The sequence below is a fragment of the Pituophis catenifer genome, unplaced genomic scaffold (assembly GCF_029215685.1).
Source record: "Pituophis catenifer annectens isolate HBS135680 unplaced genomic scaffold, rPitCat1.0.hap2 SCAF_17, whole genome shotgun sequence".
In the NCBI taxonomy this organism is placed as follows: Eukaryota; Metazoa; Chordata; class Lepidosauria; order Squamata; family Colubridae; genus Pituophis; species Pituophis catenifer.
Window position 1 is genome coordinate 849474 of NW_027256897.1, and position 11381 is coordinate 860854.

Below are 11381 nucleotides of genomic sequence, written 5' to 3' on the forward strand. Positions count from 1 at the left end.
GGGAGAGTCCAACCCAGCTCCCGCCCTCCCCCATCAGAGGGTCCACCGCACAGATGGGAACTGGAGTCCATAGAGTGTCTTCAAACTTGGCCGCTTGAAGACTTGTGGACTTCAACTCCCAGGATTCCCCAGGCAGCATAGCTGGCTGGGGAATTCTGGGAGTTGAAGTCCACAAGTCTTCAAGCGGCCAAGTTTGAAGACTTCTGCCATAGAGCAAATAAGAGCCCCGCCCGCGCCTGCGCGCCCGTTGCTAGGCGACGGCTTCCCGGCGCGCTCTCCCTCGGGGAAGCGGCGCCTGCTGATGACGCCATCGCCGCGCGCGGGCCCTTCCGCCGCCGGCCTGAAGGAAGGGGAGTCGCCGCGCCGCCGCCGCCCGAGCTCGGCCTCCCTCCGCCGCCATGGCCCGCAGACGCCTCCGCCGACGCCCGGTGAGTCCTCCGACGGCCCCCTTCCCCAGCGCCGGCCCGCACGACAGCCCTGCGAGGTAGGCCGGGCCCAGCAGGTGGTGCTCCCCCCACCCCCTCGGGCGCGGACTGGCGGGACTGCAGGTCCCATCCTCCCCCGCCGCGTCTCTTTGGGGGGGGAACTCCCCCTTCCCCTAGGGCTGACCCCGAGTCCGGTAAGCGGAGCGGGAGAGCCTGGCCGGGTCCAAGCTTGGCCCGAGAGCATTTGTGGGGGGGGGCTCTGGGGTTGGGGGGGGTCTTGGCCCTCTCTTGAGGGTGGGGGATGGGAGCCCCCCCCGCGGGGCAAACATCCCAGCCGGAGCCTGGGTGCGAATCCTGCCCCGTGGGGGGGGGTGGCTGCCCTCTTTGCAGCCAGACTCTGCAAGTTGCCCCTCCGTGTCAGGGAGTGAAAGTATCCTCATAATGCCATCCTCATATCCGAGGGGAATCCTCATGGGGGCCCTTTGGGTGAAAGCACCAGGCTGGGGGACTGGGAGGCGGTGAGTTCTAGTCCTGCCTTAGTTTGGGAGGCTTTGATCCTTAGCCTTTGCAGGGTAGTTGTTGTTGTGGAGGGGGAGAGGGAAATAGGAGGAGGAGGAGGAAGGAGTACAGTGTTAACGGGTATTCCCTGCCCAGGGTTGTTTGTTATAATAATAAAACACAGCATCTTAAGTTAAAAAAAAAATGATGCGATTGTATCTTAAGCCACACTAAGGTATCGGGATGCCGTTCAAAGGCAGGTGAGAACTATTGGTGGAAGTGCATTAAAGGGCTGAAATGACCTTGGGAGAGAGGAGAAAGAGCCACCTGGCTCAGAGAAGTACCATGCGAAAGGGCCTTGTAGCCCACCAAAGGAACGGGAGGGGAGGAAGCATCTCAGTAGAGAGAGACCGTCCCTAGTTTTTGGAAAAGCAAAATGGGAGAGGAAAGGAGAGGAGAAGATACTTTAAAATAAAGTGTTTTTAGCACTCATATTTGTTGAGTTTCATGCCTGGACTACCTCGCAGGGCTGACAGTGGGCAGGTGCAGAACCTGCTAGAAAGGAAGAGGCCATCCTCCCCTCCCCTCCCCCTACACTCCCATCTCTTCCTTCGCATTAAATCTGACATGTCTTTTTCTGCGCCTGAATGATCCTCCCTCCCAACTGCCTAGGTGACACAATTCATCCACTTTCTGACATTTTCTTTTCCCAAACTTTTGCCGGTCCTTTGGAACTCTCCGTCTATCATGCCCCTGTCGGTTTCTGAATCCGAAGGGGAAGAGGAACGGCTGACAGAGAGCGAGAGAGTGGATCCGTTGGCTGTGGAAAAAACTGGGGAACAGCAAAGTCGGGCTGGGCAAAGCAGGGGAGAGGTAGAACAAGGAAAAGGGGGGGGGGGGGGGTTCAGATGAAGAGCAAGGCCCACCGCCTCCTCATCCTAGTCAGCGCAGGGAGGAACGGAGAAGAGAGCAACATGGGTTGCGTGGTTTAAAAGGAGAGGCAAATGGGAGGGGCATTTGTCAGGAACAAACGCTGAGTTTATCTGGTGTTTCTTGGGATCCTGGCATCCTCCCAACTGGTTTGATTTATTGCCATGCTACTTTACTGGTGGAATTCCTTATTTTGCTTGCCCTGCCGGATTAATTACCTTGCCTTGCCTTTGGATTTTTTGTTAGAAGCTTTCTGCTTACAACGTTTGCCAGCCAAAGGGACATTGGGGGCACAGTTGGTGATAATAAAGAGACTCATATCAGTTCTCTGGCTGTGTTGCCTTTGTGTCATGTCCTGGGTGACTTAGTCTGAGAGGCTGAATGAGTACCTTCCTTGTGCTTCCGTCTTTCTTTTCCTGACTTTAAAGAATTCTGAAACCTCTGGTCTTATAATTGATTTCCCTCCAGCCCTTTGCTCTTGACCGGTGGCCTCCAAACTTGACAACTTCAAGCATGGCTGGCCGAGGAGTTCTGGGAGTTGAAGTCCACAAGTCTTAAAGTTGCCAAGTTTGGGCTAGACTTTTGAGCCAATGCAACAGTGGCGACAGTGACATATCTGCAGCAGTTGTGACCTTCCAAATCCCAGTAAAGGGATTAATCCAGGTTGGTTTGCTGGTGGATCCAGTACCTGGCAGCCTCGCGGAGAGTACCGGGTGCGCGTCTTCAGCCGGCTGTCCTTCTCTCCCTTTTCCTCAACCTAGCTCTCCTTCTCTTCCTTCCTGCAGGCAGCTTCCGTCTCAGCACGTCCAGGCCGTGTTCACCCTCCTGGCTCGCTGGCCTCCCCTCCCATCTTCACGGAAGCGGTCGGGGCCGCCCCCTGCCAGCCTGGCTCTCCAGTCCTGTAAAAACCCGGGTTGCCCGATGCCTGTCATTCCTATCCCACGGCGGGTTCGGTCTTTCCACGGGCCCCACACGACATGCCTGCATTCGGCCTGCGGGCCTGTCCGGACTGCCCCCCTGGTGCGCACCAAGTACAACAACTTTGATATCTACCTGAAATCCCGCTGGATGTACGGGGTGATCCGTTTCCTGCTGTACTTCAGCTGCAGCCTGTTCACCTCTGTCCTCTGGGTGGCGCTGGCGGTCTTGTTTTGCATCCAGTACGTCGGCATCCGGTTCTTCCTCCGCTTCCAATACAAACTCTCTATTACCCTGCTGCTGATGGGCAGGCGGCGGGTGGACTTTAGCCTGGTCAACGAGTTGCTCATCTATGCCATTCATGTCACCATGCTGCTGGTGGGCGGGCTAGGCTGGTGCTTCATGGTTTTTGTCGATATGTAAATAAAGGTCAGTGGAGGGGGGGGGGAGCCAGAGCCAGGGTGACTCTTGGCCTGGGGGTCAGATCCGTCTCTGATCCTTCCTCCACCCTCCTCCTGTAATCAATCTCTCTCTCTCTCCCCTCTATGGCTCCAGGGTCACTTGGCTTATGATAAAGGCAGGTTAGAGAGAAAGCAGGGTTGGCTCTGATCGCCTTGTCAAAGTCAGAGAAGGCCGATGCTTCTCAGGAAGACTGGCACCAGATGTTGCAGTTGGCTCCCTCCCCCCGGAGAAGCGTTGGCTGGCCCTTGCCTCTTCTCTGTGGATCCTGCATCGTTTCCTTTCCCTTCTGCTATTCGGTCTATGGAAGTAATCTCCCGAGTTCTCTCGTTGGGTCGATCGTCTCTGTTCGTTTAATATCTGGAATATTTTTGTTCATCCAATGTGTTTTTACAAATATCTCTCCTCCTTTCCCCCCCAACCCCCCAAAAAAGCCTAGTAATAATTTTAACTTGTTCTTCAGTAGCCTTGTTTCATTTCGCAGTTGCTGGCGAGCAGCCTCTAAGTTTACCGTTCGAAGGAGACCTGGGTGTTGCTGCCAGGCTCATGTGTGATCTTGTACAGTAAGGGCTCAGCTGCCTTTACGTGCCCTTCAGGTTGAAGATTGTGGGCTGTTTTAATATGGGAGAGAGATGATCGGGCTGTGAGTTAGAATCTCCCAGGTTCAGTTCCTGTTTTTGCCCGGAATTTAATAACTGGATTCGCACAACTCACTTATCCTTCGGCCTGGGTTAATAAAGCAGGGTGAGTTGGGATCATAGCACCTGCTGCGTGTGCCGACAAACCGTATTGTGTCTTAACAACGTGCGGAAGCAACAACTGAGGCTGAATGACGGATGGTAACCTTTTGAGCCTAACTGAGTGCATTGAGCAAACACAGCCTTCACATGGACTTTTAGTAATCTATCCTTCCTTGCTTTCAACCCATCCGCAGAATCCCTCAGATTGTGGCCTGTATCACGGAGCTATGGGGGTTAAAATAAGGACAACGTATGGGTTGCCCTTAGGACATTCCAGTATGCCTTCTTCGGCATCCATGTTGTGGCAGGAAATCATGTTGCATGCACATAGCCTCTTGTGCATATGAGCACACACATATGAGCCACGGTGCTGCTGTCCAGCAGAGAAACGCCTCTCCCCCAGGGGCTGATGAGAACCGCAAAGAAAAGGAAATCTTTCTTTCCTCCTCCTTGAAAAAGTCGGGTGGAAGAACCGCTCCATAGAGCAGTGGTTCTCAACCGAGGCAGCTTGAAGATGTGTGGACTTCGACTCCCAGAATTCCTAGCCCACATGTTGTGGACTTCACCTGCCAGAGGTGAAGTTAGGAAATATGAATGTGTATGATTATGTCCTCCCTTTTTACGACCCTTTAATCCCTTAATTCGGGGTAAGAGTCAGGGCAACTGGATGGAGCTGAGCGTTTACTGGCTGGATGCCCTTCCTGATGCCTATGGGGGAGTTCACAAAGTTTTTTCTTTGCGCCCAGACAGAAAATCTGCTGCTAGCAAGGATTGAACCCCCAACCTTCCCAGTGAGAAGCAAGGGTCTTCACCACTAAACCACCACACCGCACATCCATCCATCCATCCATCTACCTATCTTCCTTCCTTCCTCCCTCCCTCCCTCCCTCCCTCCCTCCCTCCCTCTACATCTATTCTTCTATACTTCTATCTATCCGGACACAAACTTCCAGAATTCCCCAGCCAGTATGTGTGGACTTCAATTCTCATGGATGGTCATGCTGTCTGTGGAATTCTGCGAGTGGAAGTTCTCACTCTTGGAAATTCTCAAGATTGGGAAAACTTTGCCCTTAAAATCACAGAGGGAGAGACTGAACGGGCTCTGACTACCATGCAATCTTTTCTCAACTCTTGCCCCCCACCTCCGCTACTCCTGGAAGGGGGGAGAGTGGCCAAATGCAGCAGCTTCCTCTTCCTGTCTCTGCATTGCCCTTGAAGGGTTCTCCCCACTCGCTCTCCCTCTTTCAGCCCTCCCGGCTGAGCTCAACGTCTCTTCCTTTGCCCCAAAGCCCAGCTCACCTGCCTACAGATTTGCTCTGCTTAGTGTAAGGCTGGGTTTCCCCTGCTGCAATTAAAGGAAGCTCCGCAGGGCCGCTCCATGCAGAGGTGGGCCTGGAAGAGGCGGCTTCAGCCTCTGCCTGCCAAGCCGTGACATTGAGCCTCCCAGGTCTGCATCACGCAGCACCAGCCGTGCCGCTATGCAGCAACCCCGTTTCTGCTGGGTGCAATCACAGGTTCTGCGTGGTATGCTGAACAAAGGCTGCGTGTGGGACCTGGCTCCCTGTTCCCGAGCGAGGGGAGGGGGGATCTCGAGGCTGTCCTCCGCCTGTCTTGTTCTCTGAAAGTAATTGGGGGTCCGGAGGGGAGGGGGAGGCAGGCAGGGCAGCTGAGCCGCTGCCTGGGTTTGGCAGTGTGGAGTAGGCTGTGGGTGAGAATCACCTTCCTGAAGCTAAGGCCAGAGGAAGGCGGGGCAGGAAATAAAGAGGAAGAAGGGAAAGGAAAGGAAAGAGGAAGGGAAGGAAGTAAACGGGTAGGAAAGGAAAGGAAGATGACAGGTAAGGAAGAGTAGGAAAGAGAAGGGGAAAAAAGGAAGATGAGAGAGGGAAGGGGTTGCAACTTCCATTGCTAACCGAGTGGTCATTAAGCGAGCTGCATCTGAGTTTACAATGCTTTTGCTGGGGTCATGCATTCATTAAGCAAATCCAGTTTCTCCCGTCGAAGCTGGTTGCAACATTTGCAAATGAAAGAATCCTGTGCAGTTTGGAAGCTGGCACCATTCCTAGGTTAGCCTAATGGCACTTGCTGCTTAAATTCATCCTGAAGCAACTGCAGCTAAATTGACAGGCTCAACCCTTGAGTTCTTTATTTGGAATCACAGTGACAAGCCCAGAAACGCAAATACATTTTTGCCGTGTTTCCATCAGCCAAGCAAGACCCATCGCTGATGGGCAGGATCGCAGTGGGGAAAAAAAAGAATTGATTTATTTATGGTTGATTGGATTTCTATGGCCACCCAAATAGCCAAGCGTTCTCTTTATCCAGGAGCGCGTCTTCTGCACGCCTCGTGGGCCAGTGCGGTTATATCGGGGTGCCAATTTGGGATGATACATATCAGGAACCTGCCCACCCTTAAGGCTGGGCACTTGAGGTCATTTGAGGGAGAAGAGGCTGGCAGCCCTTGCAAGCCAAGGGCAGAAAATGGCACCGGATAGGAGTGGGTCCTTTCCTTTGGATTCCAGCCGACTGCGGTCATAGCAGAGTTTGTCTTTCTTCCCAGCTCCTCGTCCCGTCCCCTCCCCTCCTGTGCTCAAGCTGCACCATAATTCATGTTAATGCTGATAGCCACAGTGCAGTGATATCCAAGAACCTTTGAAAATAAGGGAGGGGGTGGGAGGGATTGCCGTGTCCCTTTCTCTCTGCACGCCTCCGACACTGGAGCTGCAAAACCGCCTGAGGAGGTTCAGTCGTCGTCCTCTGCAAAACTGCATCTCCCAGCCCGTTTCCCCCCCCCCCGCTTTAATTCCTTTTTTTTTTTAATTCTTTTTCTGAGCAGTGTCCAGTTCCTCCTCCACCCCCCCCCCCCCCCCCCGGGAGAAAGCCAGCAGAAGGATGACTTGGAAGGCTCTCGCTGGTGCAGAAGGCAGTGTTCTCTCCTCCCCCCCTCTGTCTCCCCATGGCTTTGGGGGGCTGGGGGGTGGACGCTGATCCATGCAGCCCCAGGCACGGGGCTTTGCTGCTGTTTGCCGAGGGGGCAGGACCCAGACTCGGCGGCCCAAGTAGTCCTTCTGTTCGAGTGACCTTGGTGATCTCCCGTCCCCGGAGCACGTGATCCGTGGGACCAAGGAGGGAGCTGGCACCGGTTCTGCCAGGCGTGTTTGTTCAGCATTTGCTGCATCTTGTGGCCAAGGAGGCTGGGAGAGGGCTGTTTAGCTGCCTGGAGCAGGGCCAGAGGTTGGGGGTGGGTGGGTGATGCAGCTCTCTGAGGCTCTTTGTTCCTGGCCCAGTTTACGGTGCCCGTTCCTGGAAGCCGGACTTCAAGCGAGGTTGCATGCGAAAGCCATTATCTCCTGCAGACACAGGGCAGGTGATGGGATTTTGTTATCAGTCTGGACACCGAATCGTCTCTTTCCCCCCCCCCCACCTCTCCAGTCTTGAGCCCCGAAGGCCTATAATTTTCCACTCTTCTTCTGCCTTGCACTTTTTAAATAAATGTTTATCTGGACGGTTGGTTGCCAGGGGAAGCCGAGCAGGCAGTAAAACCTTGTGCTCTTTTCATTCTGACTGCGCCGAGTTAACGATGCCCGTTTTGTTTCCTTGGCATTTTATCTTCTTCCTGGGATCTCACTAAAGCCTGGGCCATTTCGGCCCAGTTTTTTTTTTTTTCTCCCTCCAGGAGAGAGAAGGCTGGTTCTACCAGAAGAGGTTTAGCTGCCCCCTCCCCCCCCCCTTTTTTTTTTTTTATAAAAAAAAAAATAGAATTTAACTCGTAGACCAGGAATCATGAAGCATTTTTGGGCACGGATTTGCAAGAACGGTTTCAAAATCCTTGCGGTTTTTTTTGGCGTTTTGGAATAGTAAACCATCCTTTTGTAGTTCGGTCCTGTTGAAAAAGAGATTTGGGATGGAGAGTCTGTTGAAAAGAATATCACAAATCTACAAATTTGACTTCCTGGGGCACGGGACCCTAACCCTAACCCTGGGGCCTTAGCAAGAGCACTTAGAGACTTACCTACAGCTTCCCAGGGCTTCACAGGTGCTGAGCTGCCTTTTATTCTGCTGAGTTATTCAGGTTTTTAGGCTTTTTTTTTTTTTTTTTTTAAGTTAAGGAGTTTATGGATTTGTCAAAAGTTTTGAGGAAAATGTCCACGACCATAATAGAGAACATTTGTTGTTAAAGCGGTGCAATCCTTAAGTGAGGCATAAGGCTAGAAAGCTGGAGAGGTGAGTTCAAGTCCTGCCTTGGCCGTGAAAGCCTCTGGGCGATTTTGGCCCAATCACCAGGAGACAAGGGAGTTCTAGTTCCACATTAGCCATGAAAACCCAGTGGGTGACCTTGAGCCAGCCCCTCTCTCTCAGCCCAACCCCACTTTGCAGGAAGGTGCGTTGATATGTTTCCCGCTTTTGAGTTATTTGTAAAAATAATAAAGGTGGGATACAACTAAAATAATAATAAAGGAATAATAATAATAATCACATGGCCACACCCAAATGTATGACCCCTTTTTGTTGAGGTCGTTCTGTGAGCCGACACAATCATTTCCTGTAATGTGTGTAGAACTGAGCTCTGCCATTCAAAAAAAAAAAAAAATCAATTTTGCAGAATATTGTTGACTGCAGTTAAAGGATTTAGAAGATACACCTGAATGGCTAAGAGAACCTTTTCAGCAGTCTAAGGTTATCAAGCTAGGAAACTATTAATAAAGTCAAGCTATTAGGGTTTTTTCTTTTCCATATCAGTGTGAACTTTGACTTGGAAATTATATCTGGAGACAATCCAGTTGGATTTATTTCAAGAAAGAATCCAATGAAAAGTATAACTGTTAAGGAAGTTGACAAACTTAGCCTTCAGATACGAACAAATTTTGGGGCATTTCAACAACCAAAATGGATGTTGGATTCCGAAGATCGCAGAAGGTCAGGTTGGTAGGGACCCACCCAGGAGATCACTCCCTCCTAGCACTGATGATGTTACTTCGTTTGGTAATTAAACGTCTACAAGAAGACAACCAAGCTCAGGGACCACCAAGGATGCCATAGAAAAGAATTTGTTCTTTCTATGTTTTTGAAGGGCACCAGTTTCCTCCATTGGGGGACCCAAAGCTTGAGGCCACTTGTGGTTATTTAAACATCTCCCTCCTCCGATTGATCCCAGAGCAAAAAGAAGGACCTGCAAGGAACACCCCAATTTCCCTCCAAAGCGTTCTGCCACTCTTGAACAAAGGAGACCACTGAAATCTCAGGAACCACAAAGATCGGGGTTCAGAAGTGGAGACACCCCTCCCTTCTCTGGGTACTCAGTGCGTTTTTACTCTGAGCGGGAGAGAGGATGGATTGGAGGACCTCAAGTTGTCCCCCTCCAGTTGATGTAGCCTGTGTTTCTGTTATTCTGTGGTAAATCAGTTTGATTGGCACGGCCTCAAAAGCAATAGATTTGTCAATAAATGCCATTTAATGACCACGAAAACTTGCTTCTTGCCATTATCACGGGGATCAATTTCCGAGCGCAGAACCCTTCTAATCCTGCAAACATTTTTTGCTCTTCCTTCCTTAAAAGCCGCTTCTGGCTTTCCCCCCATCTAAATATATCCAGGTTTATCCATATTCCTCTCTTAATTTCCCTCTTCTTCGCTAGCCTTTTTCTGCCGGCTTCTAATAATAGCTTCGGACTTGAAATATGGATGCCTTTTGAAATATTCCTTGTCATGTCATCCATCAGATCCGTATCTACAATCCTTCATTAAATTGGAGCGTACATTTCATCCTTGCTTCTTGGAATATTAATGTTTCTCCCGGTTGAAATGCTCGGCGAATATTCATGAGCGGGGAAGTGGGGCGGGGTGGGGGGGGGGAGAGAAATCAATGGCTCTGCCAGCAGTGATGTCACTTGAGCACTAATCAAGGATGCTATTAAAGAGAAAAAGAAACGGCTAATTAAATTGATCGCCGGGGGAGGGGGAGGTGTTAATTTGCACCGAGGGGGGTCCAAATCGGCATATCTTTTGGCGGTTCCCCCCCCCCCCCCCGAAGCCTTGCGTGGACAAGGGAAGGGGCGCTGGTGAGGCGGGCACGTGAAACGAAAACTATCATTATGTCTTCTGCAAAGAAAAGGAATTCACAGCCAGCCTCGTTCATTTAGCGACTGTTCAGAGTTGCAGTGGCACTGGAAAAAAAGGAGCCTTGTGGCCAATCCTCACCCTTACGACCAGTGCAGCATTGGCCACAATCCTGTGATTAAAATCCAGGCACCTGACAATCGGGATGTATTCGTGACAGTTGCAGAGTCTCGGGGTCCAAGTCGATGAGGGAAGCTAGATTCGCTCAACGACCTTGTGATTCACTGAACAACTGCAATTCGCTTAACAACCAAAAAAAGATCAACAAATCGGACGCGACTCACTTAACAACTTGCTGCTCAGCAGTGGAAATTCAGGTCCCAATTAGAGTTGTAAGTCAAGGACGGCCTGTATTCGAGGCATAGATCACTTTTCTCTGTGCTATTGTAACTTTAGTCGGTCACTACATTGAACTGTTGTAAGTCGAGGCCTTCTTGTATTTTACAAATAACTCAAGGCGGTGAACATATCCAACACTCCTTCCTCCTCTTCTTTCCCCAACAATAACCACCCTGCGAGGAGGCCTGGGCTGAATCAGAGGGCCTGGTCAGCTGTCTTTCATGGCTAAGACGGAAATAGAACTCTCCATCCTGTGCTGATTGCCTCACCCAACTGGCCTTCATGCCTGGGGTGGGACTGGTAATTGGCCCCAAATCCCCCACCTGGCTTACACGCCAAAGGCACAACTAGAACTCACCATCTCCTGGTGATTGGCCCAAAGCCACCCAGCTGGCTTTCATGGCTAAGGCAGGACTTGAACTCGGGGTCTCTGCTTTCTTGCGTTGGTGCCTTAACCACTAGGCCAAATTGACCCATGGGCCCTAGTGAGCAAAGAGAAGTCCAGACTAGGAAGCCAACCGAGCCCGGCATAACCATGGATGACCCCAAGATGCAAAACGAATACAGTCGAAACCCTTGGGAAGGGCGCCCTGGCGATGCCTCCGTGAATTTAGAGCATTCTTTCCCCCCAGTGTAAATGTAAAAATCTTTCAAAACACGTTACTTTGCAGTGCCTTTATTTCCATTCCCTGCTAAGGCAAGGTGTTAATTAAATTTCTAAAGCCCTGGGCTGTTTTTGAAGCATCATATGATCTGTTTTGCTGTTTGTGATTTCGCTCCGGAGATGGGAAAGCAAAGGCATGCACAGGAGACCTCTCCCTCCCGTACGCTAGCCGTGCTTCCTGAATGGAACCTCAGAGGGACCTCAGAGGTCTTCTAGTCCAACCCCCTGCTCGAGCACTCCAGACAAACAGCTGTCCAGTCTTTTTCTGAAAGGAGGCTTCTAAAATTCCATTGGT

At 51.3% G+C, this 11381-nt stretch overlaps 1 protein-coding gene across 2 annotated transcripts; it reads left to right on the plus strand.

Moving 5' to 3' along the window:
* The first annotated feature begins 335 nt into the window (after positions 1 to 335).
* TMEM250 (transmembrane protein 250) lies at positions 336 to 3644 on the plus strand. 2 transcript variants are annotated; one of them, XM_070955714.1, is made up of 2 exons: positions 336 to 484; positions 2639 to 3644. In XM_070955714.1, the coding sequence occupies exons 1-2, from the start codon at positions 399 to 401 to the stop codon at positions 3192 to 3194; spliced, it is 642 nt and encodes a 213-aa protein (XP_070811815.1). In that variant the 5' UTR covers positions 336 to 398; the 3' UTR covers positions 3195 to 3644. The 2 variants fall into 2 exon arrangements, with proteins under 2 accessions (XP_070811815.1, XP_070811816.1); XM_070955715.1 differs by having other exon boundaries at positions 345 to 428.
* The last annotated feature ends 7737 nt before the right edge of the window (positions 3645 to 11381 follow it).

Bases quoted from the DNA above. Each gene is read 5' to 3' on its own strand.
- TMEM250 (XM_070955714.1), top strand. From the start codon at position 399: ATGGCCCGCAGACGCCTCCGCCGACGCCCGGTGAGTCCTCCGACGGCC. The intron at 485-2,638 runs GTAGGCCGGGCC...TCCTTCCTGCAG, and splicing joins CCGCACGACAGCCCTGCGAG to GCAGCTTCCGTCTCAGCACG.